A 19,563-nucleotide genomic window follows, 5' to 3' on the forward strand; every position below is an offset into this window, starting at 1 on the left:
GATGACAGAGGTGAGTGCTACGGGTGATAGTCATTAAGTTCAGTTACCTCTGAGTACAGGAACAATGGTGGCCATCTTGAAGCATGTGGGGACAGCAGGCTTTGTATAGGGAGAGATTGAATATGTGCATGCCTGGGTGGTATGCACGCCTCCTAAGTCAAACCAGCAGGCCGCCTCGAATGCCTCTCCTCCGCCGCCAATGTTTTGGGTCGGCCTCCGGATTAAGTTCAATTGCTCTGGAGAGAGTGAACAAAGGGATCTGCTCCAGGGAAGTCGTAATGCTGGTAGTTCTGGTGAGTTACCACCGCTCTAATACCCAATAGTTCTTCCCGGCTGTATGTAATGAGACAAAACATTCCCTGAGCTAATAATGTAAAAAAAAAAGTACTTATAAAAACAAAATACTGCAAAGTTTTCTAAGAGGTTGTTGCGATACTGCCATGACGCCGCCAAACATACCCTCGTAAAACTGACTATCCTACCGATCCTCAATTTCAGCGGTGTCATTTACAAAATAGCCTCCAACACTCTACTCAGGATATAGTCTATCACAGTGCCATCCGTTTTGTCACCAAAGCCCCATATACCACCCACCACTGTGACCTGTATGCTCTAGTCGGCTGGCACTCGCTACATATTCATCATCTATAAGTCTACGCTAGGTAAAACTCCACCTTATCTCAGCTCACTGGTCACGATAACAAAACCCACCCGTATTACACGCTCCAGCAGGTATATCTCACTGGTCATCCCAAAAGCCAACACCTCCTTTGGCTTCCTTTCCTTCCAGTTCTCTGCTGCCAATGACTGGAACGAATTGCAAAAATTTAAGCTGGAGACTTATATTTCCCTCACTAACTTTAAACATCAGCTATCTGAGCAGCTAACCGATCACTGCAGCTGTACATAGCCCATCTGTAAATAGCCCATCCAATCTACCTACCTCATCCCCATATTGTTTTATTTACTTTTCTGCTCTTTTGCACACCAGTATTTCTACTTGCACATCACCATCTGCTCATCTATCACTCCAGTGTTAATTTGCTAAATTGTAATTACTTTGCTACTATGGCCTATTCATTGCCTTACCTTCTCACGCCATTTGCACACACTGTATATAGACATTTTTTTTATATTGTGTTATTGACTGTATGCTTGTTTATTCCATGTGTAACTCTGTGTTATTGTTTGTGTCGCACTGCTTTGCTTTATCTTGGCCAGGTCACAGTTGTAAATGAGAACTTGTTCTCAACTGGCCTACCTGGTTAAATGAAGGTGAAATAAAAAATAAAATCTCCTTCGGCGCCATCTTCATCAGCTAGATATCAGGGTCATGTGAGGAAATGAACTCTCGAGGGCAAGTACTGTACTTCCTTAAACCACCCAAGTAGCTGCAGGGAGATTCCTGTAGGAGCCATTTCATACTGACGGTAGCTTTCTGTAAACACAGGCCGACAACAGCGTTTCACACACACACAGACTTATGCACGCACACACACAGTCCGCAAAAGAACGCCCCACAGAAGCACACCCAGGGTCCGATGCACACACACACACACACACACACTCCTAACCTGTGTCCCGGCGGTCCCAGTAGGTGCTCTTGCGTCTGTAGCTGAGGTTGTCTGTAGCTCTGTGGGCCAGGGCAATGACAGACAGGCTGTGTAGGACCTGACCCAGTCTGGACAACAGATGTGATGAAGCCTCCTGCAGCTGTCCCTGACGCACAAACTCCGCCAGAGACATGACGAGTGTGTGAGGGAGAGAGTGTGTGAGGGAGAGAGTGTGTGTGTGTATGCAGCTTCGTGGGTGAGTGTTCCGGAGTCCCCAAGTCGAGCCAGGCCGCACTAAGCTACACTCAGTGTATGTGTGTATTCCAGTCTCTCCAAATCAAGTCTAAATGAGTCAAACCAAGCCGTCCTGGTCCAACCAGTGCCTCTCATTCCTCCACTCCTCAGCCAGTCTGTCTGTGACTGTGTGTGTGACTGGGGAACACATCTTAGTGGTGGTGGTACGTCCGGTTGACAGCAGAGAGGAAGAGAGGGGTGGGACCCGGGAGATGGAGGGAACACAGCGCTGGCTGCTGTTTAAGACCACCAATCCCCTTCTGCTGAGCTAATTATACCAACAGCCAGCCAAGTGTAATCTGTGCATGCTCAGGGACCAACGCACGCACGTACATACGCATGCGCACACAGACAGTTTACGATGTGAGCACACTGTGAACAATGCCATTGTCCACTTCCTCCACAGCAGCACCAAACCAAGGCTGTGACAATAAAGGACGCATTAGTTCCAGATTCAGAGACTCCTCAACATCAGGACTCTCTCTTTCCTCAGTCTACTCTATTGCCTTGGCCTACCACATCTGATAGCATGATCTGCAGCCAGACATACTGTGGGTATCCCTCCACACAAGATGGGTATTCTCCACCCCCCTCTTATCACATAGAAACAAACTGTGATTTACAGAGCCAATCACCCAGTACAATATCCCTGGGTAGTCAATGGATCTCTGATGCCTATCTTTCACAAGCAGGCTCTCTGTGCGACTCTCTCGGTCTGTCTGGAGAAACACTTCACTATCACACAACAGAGCCAACACTCTAGAGACAGACAGAGGGAATGACAGCTACTGTACACCAGGCACTTATTTCATTATGGGAAATGTTGTAATAGAAATGTATGTTCTATGACTGACAGGTTATTTCCCCATGATAGGAAGTTAGAAAGGTCCTTGTCTGCACAATGTATCTCCATCTGCCTGGAATATAAATTCAGCTGAATTTTTCGAGCACTTCTGAGGTACGGAAACTTCTGACAAGCTTTGATTTTGGTGTGAACTACTCCGTTAAAAAGGATAGTTCTCCCAAAGCTAGTCCATGGACAAGGTAAGACAGCAATCCATGTTTTCATTGTGTACCTGGCCACTGTCTCCAAACTGTTTAGATTTTTTTTAGCAAATGCCAGTGTAAGCCAATACCCCAGATATTAGCATTTTTTGCTCAAAAAATGTAATTTAAGATGATCTATTGTTTGGAAATGTGGGTGAACTATCCCTTTAAGTGGGTCTGTTCCCCCCACAACAGCAGCAGCTTCCTATACATTAGGTCTGTCTGGCTCCAGTCTGGGCCAAACTTGACCCCAGGCCAGACAGCTGAGGAGTGGTGTGACAACAGCTGATACAACCCCTGCAACCCCCTGCCCGATACCCCCGTCCAACAACTATCCAAGGCTTACTCTGGTAATCTAACTGGAGTTTCCCAAACATTAAGTATCTCACAAACTTGTATACTGGCCGTGACTGAATGGGACACTAAAGACCAAGGTTGGGCAAACTTTATGACTCGAGGGCCACCGAGGGCCACATCACGATTTTGAAATTCAACAGAGGGACGCATTTTTTGGGGGACCAATTGTTTGTTCAAATCAATTTGCGGGGGCCTCCCGAGTGGCACAGCGATTTAAGGCACTGCATTGCAGGAGATTAGAATTATCCTGAACACAGTTCTTACAGTTAAGAATCAAGAAGATTAGAATTCTCCTGAACACAGTTCTTACAGTTAAGAATCAAGAAGATTAGAATTCTCCTGAACACTGTTCTTACAGTTAAGAATCAAGAAGATTAGAATTATCCTGAACACAGTTCTTACAGTTAAGAATCAAGAAGATTAGAATTCTCCTGAACACTGTTCTTACAGTTAAGAATCAAGGAGATTAGAATTCTCCTGAACACAGTTCTTACAGTTAAGAATCAAGGAGATTAGAATCTAGGAATCTCTAATACTGTACGTGAAAAAGGGACTATTACTTAATTGACAATCATTCATGCAATCCCTCATTGTTTCGCTAGGCATGAGGCTCACCCCTCTCATGTATTAACCATGAGTTTTATGTGGTCACTCTCACCTAGTTCACGATTCATCATTGTCCTACACTTTATTATCTTACAGATGATCACGGCCACAGGTTCATCACAGGGTCAGTAGGGACCTTCCAGAAAGTTATACAGAGACACAGATCCATTCCCTCAGTGACTTTGATAAGCCTAACATCTCATATTCAGCCAGAATTCACAGGTCGTGTGTAAACTGTACAAGAACACCACTAAAAGTGTCCTGTATAGCTAGTACATATCATCAACTGAGGATAAAAAAACAACTTGTGGATTGATCTGTGTGTAAACAGAGCTTGGTATCCTCTCTGCTTCAAGATGGCTGCTGCAGGCCAGAACATCACATTTAATAAAGAACAGCAACAATGACCTAGTTATTTTTGTTTGATTTAGCAGACGCTCTGGGACTTACAGGAGCAATTAGGGTTAAGGGCCTTGCTCAATGGCACATCGGCAGATATGGTCACCTAGTCAGCTAGGGGATTCAAACCATCAACCTTTCGGTTTGTGGCCCAACAGTCTTAATCGCTAGCAGTTACACGTCACACATCAAATGCACCTACAGGCTACTGAGCTGGGAAGTAGTGCCCTTGTGACATGCAAGGCTGCTTCAGGGACCACACACACACTTGCATTCTCTCTGACTGCTTGATGTGGCTGCCGGCTGCACCAGCAGGAGAGTTTGATTCATGTCATCTTAAATGGTCTTTCACCCCCTCCTCCACTCTGCCTGCTAGTGGCTGTAGTGGATCAGAGGATGCATCTATGGATCAGAGCTATAAAGCATTTGATTAAATATACTGATCCCGAGATCAGCTAATTAAGTTTGCCACCAGCAACAGACACACAGGCACCAGAACACAGACAACAAACAGGGATACTAATGAAACAAAGTGTGTTAGTGTAAAGAACAAGAACGCCATTCATCTCAATGGGGGGGACATAGTGTCATGGGTCTTGTGACGTGTCCAAATAGAGCCAGGCTGCAGTGAGACATGCATTGACATTGTGACACCTCTACTACTAAATATATCGCTACTTAATAAAGCTGCTCTGTGACTGTCTATTCTACTCCAACACACAGCAAAATACTTGAGAGCTGACTACGTATCATATTGTGGATAGAAAAGTGAATCCATGGTTTCACAGATCAACATGAGCGATCATTAATGAATCAGTACTAAACGTCATCTCGCATTTATTGAGCTACACTGCCACCACGTGGTTAAATACTCAAACTCATTCTACCTCAAATATCTTAAGACAGCTCTTGTTGGAAGTGTCTAGCTAGTACAAGTGTAGCTACTACTACTGTATACTCCAGTTATCTGTAATATTGTTTATTTTCTAACCATGACAGTTGTCTAAACATGATTTACTTACTAGATTCAAACAAGCGGGAACTGACATTGACAAGTCTGTGCGTCAAGTTCTACCTACCTAGAAAACATTATCTGAAGTCTGCCCCGTTCATGTCGACTACTTTCCAGGTTTCTAAAATCACTTCAATGTTAACTATTTAAGTAAACTTACCTGCTATATCGTGGATTTCCACTGTATTACTTCACATGCGTTCTGCTGCGTTCTCGAAATCCAGCACAATGGCCAAGTCACATGCCCCCTTCAAACTAATTAGGCCTCAACTCTGAATGCGTCCTGCAAGAAAAAAAAACTCACCGGGAGCGTGATGTATTGAATTAAATTTATTAGAAAATACCCCCTTTTTTTTAGACAAAGGACCTCTTATAGTCTACTTAAAATGCACCCCTGATGCTGACAAAAAACGAAGTACAAACTGTTAAAAAACTTGACTTTATTATTAAAGAGGTGACAGGATGTTTGTGTCCATAGCATGTCATTTCTATACATCTGTGCTATACAATGGACAGAATTTACAGACAGAGGTCTTCCAGTAGCATCTTCTCTTGGCACGTCCTGATGAGAACTTGTGATTGGAAAGAAAGACAGGGGAGCCTGCTGGGAGAAGTTAAAACACTAAAGGGTACATCTCTAACTCCGCATCTCAAATGGCACCCTATTAAGTATGGTGCCCTATTATGTATGGTGCCATTTAGGACGCAGCCTATAGCTTCATTGCCTTCTTCTGCTCTGCTGACAGGTGAATGAAAGCAAGTCCTGGTAAGCATCTTCCATATTGATTTCAGATCAGTGAAAAGGGAAGGGAGGCGAGGAAGCCACCTCTGACTATTGAGATGCACCCGAATACTACAGTATAGTCCATCATAGGGGGGTTTTGAAAGGCTAGTTTTGTCACCATACAGTTACCATTCCACTTGTAGCTTCTTCAAGGTTTAATGTTGCACTATGACAAAAGTATTTTCCCAGGTTTGTCTGAGTGGTCAGGAGAGAAAAGTGGCATAAGTTGGGTGCAACACGTTTGACAAATCTGTCTTGTACAATTAAGGAATTGAGCTGGTTCAACATGACAGATTCACAAGCAGAACAGAGGCCACAGTCTGCAAGGAGAATCAAGAGAAACCCAGTTAAAATAATACAAAACACCAATAAAATCATAATGTCTGTCAGTCTTTTAGCCTTAGGGGCTGTGGGCATTGTTTTTGAATCTCTTTAGAGGTGGGTGGGAGCCTGCGGTGTTGGTTCCATAATACAGTTGTTAAACAGCTAGAACAGTGTTTATTAACAGTTATAAAACACACCGCAGACTTTAAGACACTGGTATGAAAAATAAACAAATGTCAGTAAGAAAACCTAAACAAAATATTCACAGAACATGTAAACAAACCAATCAAATCAAGACATTCTGTTCATTATCAAATGTACAATATGAAATTCACACGGTGATGGTAGCCTATCAGACACCTCAAAGAGGTGAGGGTGAACACAGCTGGAGGCTGGAGGCAGACTACTAAAATGACAGGCTTCTAAAACCACACCTCCCAAGAGGGGACTGTGAAAGAGTGGGTTTGTTTGTGTAGGTAATTTGCCAATGACATTGGGGGAGGAGGCAGGGTTTCAAAATGTTCTGTTTGTTTATGTCATAGTGAAATGAATCCCAGTTAGCCCTATTTGTCTTGAGGTGTTAAAATGCAGGGCCAAATGGAATCTGTGAAGTCACCACTACAGCATCCTCCTATGGGTTCTCTTTCCAGAGCTCCGACTTTCCGACCTGAAGATCACTGAACAGACAACTGGGAATTCTGAAAAAAACTAGGTCAAATCATGACGTCAGTGATCTTCAGGTCGGAAAGTCGGAGCTCTGGAAAGAGGCCCGAGTTCCCGACTTGGAATTCCGAGTTGGATGACCGTTCAAAACGATTTTTCCCAGTCGGAGCTTGTTTTTTACCGAGTTCCCAGTTGTTTTGAACGCACTGAAGTCGGAGATTTCAGAGTTCCCAGTTGTTTTGAACGCACTGAAGTCGGAGATTTCAGAGTTCCCAGTTGTTTTGAACGCACTGAAGTCGGAGATTTCAGAGTTCCTAGTTGTTTTGAACGCACTGAAGTCGGAGATTTCAGAGTTCCTAGTTGTTTTGAACGCACTGAAGTCGGAGATTTCAGAGTTCCTAGTTGTTTTGAACGCACTGAAGTCGGAGATTTCAGAGTTCCTAGTTGTTTTGAATGCGGTATTATCTCCACCTGGCTCTATTATGATGTCATCGCAACAGATTCTGTCTGGCTCTTTTGTGATGTCAATGTTCTGTCTGGTTCTATTGTGATGTCATCACAACAGATTCCATCTAGCTCTACTTTGATGTCATCTTCATGTCATATATAAATACTATCAAGGCAGATTCCATGTGGCTCTCTGTCTCTATGTTGTGACATGGTGGTGTGCGTCAGGTCAGATGTTGGAGGGCCGTCGGCCCCTGGTGGCCCCCAGTGAGGCCCTGAGACGGGGGTCTCTGGCCCGGTAGTGCTCGTTGAAGTCCAGTCTGAAGCTGAGGAAGCGCAGGCTCTCGTCTGGACTAGTCATTATCAGCACCAAGAACTGCTGCACTATGCCCTGAGAAGGAGCACAACCAACCACAGATGTTATACACTGAACACTACCACAGACAACCAGACGGTCCTATCCACTGAACACTACCACAGACAACCAGACTGTCCTAGTGAAAGCCACTGTGGCAGTGAGAAGAGAGTAAGACCCATACCTGGTAGAAGTGTGTTAGTATCCGTAGCTGAGAGCGCATTTTTGGTATTGTTTCCTGGAACTCTTGGATCCTCCTGTTCTCCTCTGCCTCCTGTTCAGCCGTCACGCCCCACTCACCCTGAAAACACACACACAGACAGGCAACATTAGGTGTCAAGTTTCAGAAGGAACTTTGTTGTTGCAGCATCAGTGTGGTATCAAAGTGTGGTACCAGAAACCCTAGACCCACTCCAATTTGCATACCGTCACAACAGATCCACAGACGATGCAATCTCTATTGCACTTCACACTGCCCTTTCCCACCTGGACAAAAGGAACACCTACGTGAGAATGCTATCATTGACTACAGCTCAGCGTTCAACACCATAGTGCCATCAAAGCTCATCAATAAGCTAAGGACCATGGGACTAAACACCTCCCTCTGCAACTGGATCCTGGACTTCCTGACAGGCTGCCCCAGGTGGTAAGGGTAGGTAACAACACATCCGCCACGCTAATCCTCAGCACAGGGGCCCCTCAGGGGTGCGTGCTCAGTCCACTCCTGTACTCCCTGTTCACTCATGACTGCACGGCCAGGCAAGACTCCAACACTATCCTTAAGTTTTCCGATGACACAACAGTGGAAGGCCTGATCACCGACAACGACGAGACAGCCTATAGGGAGGAGGTCAAAGACCTGGCCGTGTGGTGCCAGGACAACAACCTCTCCCTCAACGTGACCAAGACAAAGGAGATGATTGTGGACCACAGGAAAAGGAGGACCGAGCACGTCCCCATTCTCATCGACGGGGCTGTAGTGGAGCAGGTTGAGAGCTTCAAGTTCCTTGGTGTCCACATCACCAACAAATTAACATGGTCCAAGCACACCAAGACAGTTGTGAAGAGGGCACGACAAAACCTATTCCCCCTCAGGAGACTGAAAAGATTTGGCATGGGTCCTCAGATCCTCAAAAGGTTCTACAGCTGCAACATCGAGAGAATCCTGACTGGTTGCATTACTGCCTGGTATGGTAACTGCTTGGCCTCTGACCACAAGGCACTACAGAGGGTAGTGCGTACGGCCCAGTACATCACTGGGGCCAAGCTTCCTGCCATCCAGGATCTCTATACCAGGCGGTGTCAGAGGAAGGCCCTTAAAATTCTCCAGCCACCCTAGTCAGACTGTTCTCTCTGCTACCAGACGGCAAGTGGTCCCGGAGCGCAAAGTCTAGGTCCAAGAGGCTTCTAAACAGCTTCTACCCCCAAGCCATAATACTCCTGAATATCTAATCAAATGGTACCCAGATTATTTGCATTGCCCCTCTTTTACACCGCTGCTACTCTCTGTTGTTATCATCTACCTACATGTACATATTACCTCAACTAACCGGTGCCCCCGCACATTGACTCTGTACCAGTATATGGTCTCGTTATTTTACTGCCACTCTTTAAATTACTTGTTACTTTTATTTATATATTTATTTTTTATACTGCATTATTGGTTCGGGGCTTGTAAGTAAGCATTTCACTGTAAGGTTTACACCTGTTGTATTCGGCGCATGTGACTAATACAATTTGATTTGAAAGAGTAACCAGTGCCATCTCTTCACTTCAGTAAATGAGTAACTAACACCCATACTAAACTGTTACAGATTCCCACTCTATGATCCCAGCATTCTCCCCATAGAGACATGACCTTCAATGTCTTCTCTACTCACATACTTCTCATTCATGTAAACACACTCAACGCCTCATTATTTAAAGTTAATATAAAATCCAATATCCCCCCCCCCCATCACTGACCAACAGCTTCTGTCACCCCAAACCCTCTTACCTTGGACCTCAGTCTTATTTGCAAGCTATTAAAAGAGAAACTTGGCAAATGCCGAGGCTGTTTGTTTTTCTAACACTTAAGAGTTTAATAGTATGATGCTCAGGGCCTGTTAAATCAATAGAATGACAACAACACCAGCATGGCCAATGGCCATTAAGGGGGGAACTTGAGTTGGCCCCTGGCCGGGTTCCAGACGACTTGGAACAAACAGGACATGGGACTCTCTGAAGACTACATGGCCCTCCAATTGCGCTCTATAACTAAAAGTTATCATCATTATAAGTACTTGAATTGGGCCAGTACACACCGGTACTGAAAACCAACACCTCAAAATGTTATACTGCTTGAGTACCGGCAACTTCTTATAGAATATTGTCTTAAAAATATTGCAGAGTACCAGAACCTAAATATAAACTTTGTCAGCTGGTGATTGTCAAGCAAATAACTGCCAGTCTCACAGTAATTGACCGTTAATGAACATTAACACATTCAGCATCTCCAGGCTTCCACACCAATGCAGACCTTTGGAATGTCTACATTTCACAAAGTCTAATAAATTCATGTAATACAGCCCACACCTTCACAATAAATCCATGTAATATAGCCTACACCTTCACAATAAATCCATGTAATACAGCCCACACCTTCACAATAAATCCATGTAATATAGCATACACCTTCACAATAAATCCATGTAATATAGCCTACACCTTCACAATAAATTCATGTAATACAGCCCACACCTTCACAATAAATCCATGTAATATAGCCTACACCTTCACAATAAATCCATGTAATATAGCCTACACCTTCACAATAAATCCATGTAATATAGCCTACACCTTCACAATAAATCCATGTAATATAGCCTACACCTTCACAATAAATTCATGTAATACAGCCCACACCTTCACAATAAATCCATGTAATACAGCCCACACCTTCACAATAAATCCATGTAATATAGCCTACACCTTCACAATAAATCCATGTAATATAGCCTACACCTTCACAATAAATCCATGTAATATAGCCTACACCCTCACAATAAATCCATGTAATATAGCCTACACCCTCACAATAAATCCATGTAATATAGCATACAAAATAAATCCATGTAATATAGCCTACACCTTCACAATAAATCCATGTAATATAGCCTACACCTTCACAATAAATCCATGTAATATAGCCTACACCTTCACAATAAATCCATGTAATATAGCCTACACCTTCACAATAAATCCATGTAATATAGCCTACACCTTCACAATAAATCCATGTAATATAGCCTACACCTTCACAATAAATCCATGTAATATAGCCTACACCTTCACAATAAATCCATGTAATAGCCTACACCTTCACAATAAATCCATGTAATAGCCTACACCTTCACAATAAATCCATGTAATATAGCCTACACCTTCACAATAAATCCATGTAATATAGCCTAACCTTCACAATAAATCCATGTAATATAGCCTACACCTTCACAATAAATCCATGTAATATAGCATGTAATATAGCATACACCTTCACAATAAATCCATGTAATATAGCCTACACCTTCACAATAAATCCATGTAATATAGCCTACACCTTCACAATAAATCCATGTAATATAGCCTACACCTTCACAATAAATCCATGTAATATAGCCTACACCTTCACAATAAATCCATGTAATATAGCCTACACCTTCACAATAAATCCATGTAACAGCCTACACCTTCACAATAAATCCATGTAATATAGCCTACACCTTCACAATAAATCCATGTAACAGCCTACACCTTCACAATAAATCCATGTAATATAGCCTACACCTTCACAATAAATCCATGTAATATAGCCTACACCTTCACAATAAATCCATGTAATATAGCCTACACCTTCACAATAAATCCATGTAATATAGCCCACACCTTCACAATAAATCCATGTAACATAGCCTACACCTTCACAATAAATCCATGTAATATAGCCTACACCTTCACAATAAATCCATGTAATATAGCCTACACCTTCACAATAAATCCATGTAATATAGCATACACCTTCACAATAAATCCATGTAATATAGCCTACACCTTCACAATAAATCCATGTAATATAGCCTACACCTTCACAATAAATCCATGTAATATAGCCTACACCTTCACAATAAATCCATGTAATATAGCCTACACCTTCACAATAAATCCATGTAATATAGCATACACCTTCACAATAAATCCATGTAATATAGCCTACACCTTCACAATAAATCCATGTAATATAGCCTACACCCTCACAATAAATCCATGTAATATAGCCTACACCTTCACAATAAATCCATGTAACAGCCTACACCTTCACAATAAATCCATGTAATATAGCCTACACCTTCACAATAAATCCATGTAACAGCCTACACCTTCACAATAAATCCATGTAATATAGCCTACACCTTCACAATAAATCCATGTAATATAGCCTACACCTTCACAATAAATCCATGTAATATAGCCTATACCTTCACAATAAATCCATGTAATATAGCCTACACCTTCACAATAAATCCATGTAATATAGCCTACACCTTCACAATAAATCCATTATTTATTTTAGACAGGTCTAAAGAAACATGATATGAAGAAAATGTCTATTTCAGAAGAACAGAACAACATACTCTGAGTTGTCCTTATGAAAGGTCCTGATCTGGCGATGCCATATGGCTGTGGGCTACACTCATTTAGCAGACAAGATTTGCTTAGAATTCTGTGGCATTATTTTATAGTTTTTTTTATAGTATGAAGAATACAATTGAACAAAGCTAAATAAAGTATAAAGGATACCTTCTCCAAACGATTTGAGGGAGTGCCCACATGGGCTATTCTGTGTTGAGCAATTAACAAAAGAAACAGGTACTCCTATATGCTTAATTTAGAGTTATTTATGTACCTTTAGTTGTGATACAAATGTTGGGCTGTATGTTTTGATGTTTAATACATTCTAAGGCTGCATGATGCGACTCTAATGAGGATTTGAGAAAAGTTGCTTGAAAGGCATGAGCTCTGCTTTGTTTTTTTGTGCAGACTGTACACACTTCATCAGTCTCTCATTCATTTGACCGGCACTTGATAATGACTCGAATTTCCCAGCGGCATCCCTTTCGTGTGGCCGTAATGCCCCTAAAAAAAGCAACTCTCACTCACTTGGCTCTCTGTCACGTGATCTAGTCTTTCTCACAGGCTACAAGTGAAGACAGACACATCGGGGGCGCAACTGCACCCGTCCTTATCCAATTCCGAGGTGCATATTGAAGATATTGGAAGAACTGTCCATATTTACTTTTCGTCAGCCAACAAGATGTGTAGGCCTAACGAACAGCAAAAGCACTAGCCTATGTCAATGTACTATCACCCATAGTACAAATGTTGACCTATTCTATATTTTGTGTGAGAAATAAATATTCCAAACCGTCTGGGACAGTTGTGGGATGTGATAGATCAAATTAATACAACCTCTTGCATCAAAGAAACATTTTTTTTACGCATTGAGGCTGACGCAACAGATCAGAACATTTAGCTTAAATTGTTGATAAACTATTAGGCTATTTCCTCACATTCTAACTGCAGCAATGCACACACGGCTACAAGCACAAATGTTCCATTAACTGGAAAACACCATTATCAAAAGTTAGATTATGCATGTAATGCTTTTATTATAAAAAGGTGCATTTTTATGGTGAAAATGATCTTCCCCAAACTTGAAACTCACGTGCTGTTTATGTATGCCAGTGAGGCTCTACACCCATTGTAAAGCGAATTAATCTGCTTAATTTTAAGAAGTTATTTGGCCACTTTAGTTGTGATACAAACCCTATCAAAATATATAGGCCTATGGGCTAGGCTACATGAGGTGTGGGACTATGATTGAAAAAGTTGCAAAAGAAAGTGATAATATATCATTCTTAAGTGATAGGCTAATATTGTCACCCATCAGACTATTCTTGATTAAACTGGTCTTTACATATACTAAATAATATATGTGAAATCTGTTTTGATTTAGAATGGGCCATTATCATGCACCTGTCTCCAAACTGGCGCAGAGGGATAAAAATCTAGGCACTTAAATAGCAAATGGAGGACGCATTTATTTTCATGCCAGCCAGTAGGCTATACTCTTGTTGTACATATAAGCAATGTGCTTAATATTAGGAACGTTTAAAAAATCCAATATAGTAGGCCTAGCCAATAGAAAGCTGATGGGATCCTCCTCTTTTTAATAGAAGCCATCACTTTTTTCTCACACAATTGCATAGCCTATAGAAATGTTGCGCAACATGAGCTCTCATGAAGTGTTTGATTAGATTTTCAATTACATTTGCGTTGATTTTAGAGTGATTCGAGGGACAATAGAGTGCTGAGTACCAGGCAGTTAGCAAGTTTAGTAGACTACTAATGAACAGCAGTAGCAGCAGCATCAGAGCTTAGAGAAGCCTAATTACCCTGACTAATCAGTCATGTGGAATTTGACTGCCCTCATGACTGCCGGTGTGGCGGTAATACGGTCACCGTAACAGCCCTAAGTGCTGGCACCCATTTCAGTCCACTTCAAGCCCCGATCCTTCTACCTCAGAATCCCTCTGCTTCTTCCGCTCCTCGTACTGCAGCCGCAGGGTGAGTTCCTCCAGGGCAGAGCGGTACAGAGAGTCCTGGGCACTCTGGAACTCTATGATCTGGTCAAAGATCGCCCTCAGCTGGTTCAACAAGGACTAGCGGGAGAGAAAAACATTTTAGATGACATTAGAGTTTATTAGTCACATGTACAGGGTCGCAGATGTAATAGCTGGGTCCAGGGAAATTCTTAAAGGGATACTTAGAGATTTTGGCAATGAGGCCCTTCATCTAATTCCCCAGAGTCAGATGTACTCGCCAATACCATTTTTTAAGTCTCTGCATGCACTTTGAAGGAAGTTGCTAACTACCTCTAGCGCAATTGCTAACTTGCGTTAGCACAATGATAAAATCTATGGGTATCTGCTAGCATGCTAGTAGATACGCATAAACTTCCAGTCATTGCGGTAAGACTAGTTAGCATTGGGTCACTAAACTACCTTCAACTTCCTTCATACTGGACACAGAGACATGAAAGTTTATCCACAAGTTCATCTGACTCTGGATAAAATAGATAAATGGCCTCATTGGCAACATCCCGAAGTATCCCTTTAAGCGCCATCAGGGCAGGTCAAAGAGAAGTGGACGTCAGTAAGTGCCTGTTAGAGTGTATGAGAATACGTGTGTGTCTCACCCTGCTGCTGGTGTCCAGTAGGCAGCGGGAGATGACAGAGTCTAAGAATCCTTCGTGGGCAGCGATGATGTGGTCTAGATCCTGGGCCTTCTCTACCTTGTTCCACAACTCATCCCAACAACACTCTAGCACCTGTACACACACACACAGCCAGAGACCCAGACAGACAGGGGAGGAGGGAGAGTGTGAGAGGAGTGAGAGGATTAGAGAGGAAGAAGAAGAAAAAGTACGGCCCCTGACCTCAAAGGTGATGTAGTACTGCATCTGGTGGATGAAGTGGACCATCTCATTGGCCAGGATGTGGCACTGGTGCAGCACGCCAGACAGCTCTGTAACACAACATCTAACATGTTACCCTGACTGCCTTATCTACAGCTCTTCTGTACATGACTCCCTCTGCTGGAGGTGAGAGGCAACTGCATGGTTTTGTGTGTGTGTGTGTGTGTGTCATTGTGTTTACTTGATAGCTACCAACGTGTGTGTGTGTGTGTTCACCTGGCATGCTCTTAAGCAGCTTGGCGTTGCACATCTGTCCCTTCCAGATGTCGGTGAGGATGTACTCCATACGCTTGGCTCGCCACAGGAAGTTGAACACCCGCAGGTAGTGGCTCATGCACTCCCGTGTGAACACCTGCCACAGCCAGAACCAGCGAGAGAAACAGAAAGCAAGAAGAGAGACAAAGGAGAGAAAGAGAGACAAATTAGACAGAGAGAAAGACAAAGGAGACAGCGTGAAGAGAGAGAGACTGCGTGAACACCTGTCACAGGGTAGCACAGCATTTACAGATGTTCTCTCACCACATCACAGAACAACACAAAACCAGCCAGCACTTGACTTCATCTAACATGGTAGACTGGTGGCCTTTGAATGAACATGTACAGTGGGGCAAAAAAGTATTTAGTCAGCCACCAATTGTGCAAGTTCTCCCACTTAAAAAGATGAGGCCTGTAATTTTCATCATAGGTACACTTCAACTATGACAGACAAAATGAGAAAAAAGAATCCAGAAAATCACATTGTAGGATTTTTAATTCATTAATTTGCATATTATGGTGGAAAATAAGTATTTGGTCACCTAACAAACAAGCAAGATTTCTGTCTCTCACAGGCTCCTCTGTCCTCCACTCGTTACCTGTATTAATGGCACCTGTTTGAACTTGTTATCAGTATAAAAGACACCTGTCCACAACCTCAAACCTCACACTCCAAACTCCACTATGGCCAACACCAAAGAGCTGTCAAAGGACACCAGAAAAAAATTGTAGACCTGCACCAGGCTGGGAAGACTGAATCTGCAATAGGTAAGCAGCTTGGTTTGAGGAAATCAACTGTGGGAGCAATTATTAGGAAATGGAAGACATACAAGACCACTGATAATCTCCCTCGATCTGGGGCTCCACGCAAGATCTCACCCCGTGGGGTCAAAATGATCACAAGAACGGTAAGCAAAAATCCCAGAACCACACGAGGGGCCTAGTGAATGACCTGCAGAGAGCTGGGACCAAAGTAACAAAGCCTACCATCAGTAACACACTACGCCGCCAGGGACTCAAATCCTGCAGTGCCAGACATGTCCCCCTGCTTAAGCCAGTACATGTCCAGGCCCATCTGAAGTTTGCTAGAGAGCATTTGGATGATCCAGAAAAAGATTGGGAGAATGTTATATGGTCAGATGAAACCAAAATATAACTTTTTGGTAAAAACTCAACTCGTCGTGTTTGGAGGACAAAGAATGCTGAGTTGCATCCAAAGAACACCATACCTACTGTGAAGCATGGGGGTGGAAACATCATGATTTGGGGCTGTTTTTCTGCAAAGGGACCAGGACGACTGATCCGTGTAAAGGAAAGAATGAATGGGGCCATGTATCGTGAGATTTTGAGTGAAACCTCCTTCCATCAGCAAGGGCATTGAAGATGAAACGTGGCTGGGTTTTTCAGCATGACAATGATCCCAAACACACCGCCCGGGCAACGAAGGAGTGGCTTCGTAAGAAGCATTTCAAGGTCCTGGAGTGGCCTAGCCAGTCTCCAGATCTCAACCCCATAGAAAATCTTTGGAGGGAGTTGAAAGTCTGTGTTTCCCAGCAACAGCCCCAAAACATCACTGCTCTAGAGGAGATCTGCATGGAGGAATGGGCCAAAATACCAGCAACAGTGTGTGAAAACCTTGTGAAGACTTACAGACAACGTTTGATCTCTGTCATTGCCAACAAAGGGTATATAACAAAGTATTGAGATAAACTTTTGTTATTGACCAAATACTTATTTTCCACCATAATTTGCAAATAAATTCATTAGAAATCCTACAATGTGATTTTCTGGATTTTATTCCCCTCATTTTGTCTGTCATAGTTGAAGTGTACCTATGATAAAAAGATGAGAGGCCTGTAATTTTCAAGTGGGAGAACTTGCACAATTGGTGGCTGACTAAATACTTTTTTGCCCCACTGTATAACAGAACAGAAAGAAACAACGTTCAGATGCTCCAGGTGGGCTTTTATGGATGAATGAAGAGAGAAGAGAAGCTTATTGGATTGTTTGCGAGGGTGTGTATGTGTGTGTGTGGAGAGAGACAAGGCAACACCAGATAGGATGGTATGTGTATGTATGTAAAGTGCTGTGGTTACCGTGGCGATAGGACCCTCTACGTGGTAGTCTAAACTGAAGACGTCCCAGCCTGTATCCCCGGGAGACACCTACAGAAGGAGCACAGATGGGTTGATGACCAGGCTTTAGTTCAGAGGGATAACATGGTGCCAAGTTGACAGTTTGAAATCTAATAGGTAGTGACATGTGTACATCCAGCATCCAGACATCAACCATCTAGGCTTCAGCTCAGAGGGCTAACAGTCTTGAGCCACGGGTTACCAGGTTGTGTTTCAAACCCCTGACTCAATACCGTGTTAGCCCACTGAGATAAAGCTTATGACAGTAGTAATGGTATGAACTGTAGCCTATGACAGCAGTAATGGTATGAGCTGTAGCATATGACACTAGTAATGGTATGAACTGTAGCCTATGACAGTAGTAACGGTATGAGCTGTAGCCTATGACAGTAGTAACGGTATGAGCTGTAGCCTATGACAGTAGTAATGCTATGAGCTGTAGCCTATGACAGTAGAAATGGTATGAGCTGCAGCCTATGACAGTAGTAATGGTATGAGCTGCAGCCTACCTCCAGCAGGCGTACGTCCAGTCTCTTGAGGATCTCAGCGTTGTCATACTGGGCGTTGGTGGCCCTCACGGCTGTCTCCAGGATGCCTGTCAGGTTGTGTTGGTACAGAGTGGTGGCTGGGCGGGCCAGCTCTGGTCTGAAGGGACAAACACTAACGTCAATATATATGACATGTAGGATGTGGTGTGGGTGGGTGTGTATTTGTGCGTACCCATCTGTCTGTACACCTGTGTGTGTGTGTGTGTGTGTGTGTGTGTGTGTGTACGAACTTTAGCAGGTCCATGAGGTGGCGTATGAAGTCTCCCTGGCCCAGTAGCAGGTATCGTCTCATGGCCTGCAGGTGCTCCAGCAGCAGATAGTTCTGGTTGAGCACATTCAGCAGGTACTTGCTGGTTTCAAAGTAGGCTGCATCTATCTTCCCCTGGAACGCCCCCTCCAGGTCTGATAACAGCTCTGCAGCTACAGAGAGAGTTATTATCTGTGGTCATTATGTGGGTACTGGAGTTGGCACTACATGATGCATATTAAACTCATCTCTCAGACCGTTTGCTGAACTCTGTATCTATAATTCAAGATAGAGTCTGCATCCCAAATAGCACCCTATTCGCTTCATAATGCCATAACCTTAAGGTTATGGTCAGAAGTAGTGCACTATAAAAGGGAATAGGGTGGCATTTGGGACAGACAGGGTAAAAATACAACCCAACCCCTCCTCCTCCAACGCCAGTCAGTATGCAGTCATTCCCCTCAAGGACGAGGCTAAGGAAGGAACTGTAAAACCATTGATCAGCGACGGAGAGAGGAGCGAGACTAAATCCAGTCGATACGACAGTAAGTACCATAACAGTACAACCAGTTCTGATGCCAAACAGATCAATGCGGCTCTGCTCTCACTAGCTACAAACACTACTATGGCAAGACAAAGGCTTCTCTACTCTGTCGAAAGACACTGCCTGCTGAATACACACTCTCTGGAGGTATATTATGTACAAATGTGTACCAAACACTAAATGCCTGTGTTGTATTGAGCTAGCCACTGACAGGCCCCTTTCACATTGTGTTGGGGTGGGGGAGAGAGGTCAGAGAGCGTACCATCTTTGGGGGAGTCTAGGGGGCCGGGGTGGGGTGAGGCCGGGGTGATTTTCCCTGGTGAGGTTCTGTCATGGCACACCTGATGCAGGAAGTTAATGGACTTTCCAATGAGCAGAACCTACAGAGACAGAAGAGAGAGAGAGAACGAGCAAAAGTAA

At 43.4% G+C, this 19,563-nt stretch overlaps 2 protein-coding genes across 12 annotated transcripts in view; both read right to left on the bottom strand.

The window, feature by feature from the left end:
- Nucleotides 1-5,529, bottom strand: part of LOC115132300 (guanine nucleotide exchange factor DBS-like) — a 77,852-nt gene extending 72,323 nt beyond the window's left edge. For 5 of the 11 annotated variants that reach the window (XM_065024390.1, XM_065024375.1, XM_065024382.1 and 2 more), the window contains exon 1: nucleotides 5,429-5,522. The gene's annotated coding sequence lies outside the window, so the exon portion shown is untranslated. Of the gene's footprint in view, nucleotides 1-5,428 lie in introns of all 11 variants that reach the window. The other 6 variants (XM_065024396.1, XM_065024399.1, XM_065024391.1 and 3 more) reach the window with 3 other exon arrangements.
- A 164-nt stretch (nucleotides 5,530-5,693) lies between these two features.
- LOC115120506 (gamma-tubulin complex component 3 homolog) overlaps nucleotides 5,694-19,563 on the bottom strand; it is a 28,678-nt gene continuing 14,808 nt past the window's right edge. Inside the window, exons 12-21 of the mRNA XM_029649454.2 lie at nucleotides 19,406-19,523; nucleotides 18,583-18,772; nucleotides 18,314-18,449; nucleotides 17,766-17,834; nucleotides 15,631-15,766; nucleotides 15,376-15,464; nucleotides 15,136-15,267; nucleotides 14,459-14,599; nucleotides 8,026-8,142; nucleotides 5,694-7,877 (exon numbers count right to left, since the gene is read on the bottom strand). Coding sequence (XP_029505314.2) covers nucleotides 7,716-7,877; nucleotides 8,026-8,142; nucleotides 14,459-14,599; nucleotides 15,136-15,267; nucleotides 15,376-15,464; nucleotides 15,631-15,766; nucleotides 17,766-17,834; nucleotides 18,314-18,449; nucleotides 18,583-18,772; nucleotides 19,406-19,523 — 1,290 coding nt within the window. The 3' untranslated portion in view covers nucleotides 5,694-7,715. The remainder of the gene's footprint in view (nucleotides 7,878-8,025; nucleotides 8,143-14,458; nucleotides 14,600-15,135; nucleotides 15,268-15,375; nucleotides 15,465-15,630; nucleotides 15,767-17,765; nucleotides 17,835-18,313; nucleotides 18,450-18,582; nucleotides 18,773-19,405; nucleotides 19,524-19,563) is intronic.

Source organism: Oncorhynchus nerka, linkage group LG2 (assembly GCF_034236695.1).
Source record: "Oncorhynchus nerka isolate Pitt River linkage group LG2, Oner_Uvic_2.0, whole genome shotgun sequence".
NCBI classification, from domain to species: domain Eukaryota; kingdom Metazoa; phylum Chordata; class Actinopteri; order Salmoniformes; family Salmonidae; genus Oncorhynchus; species Oncorhynchus nerka.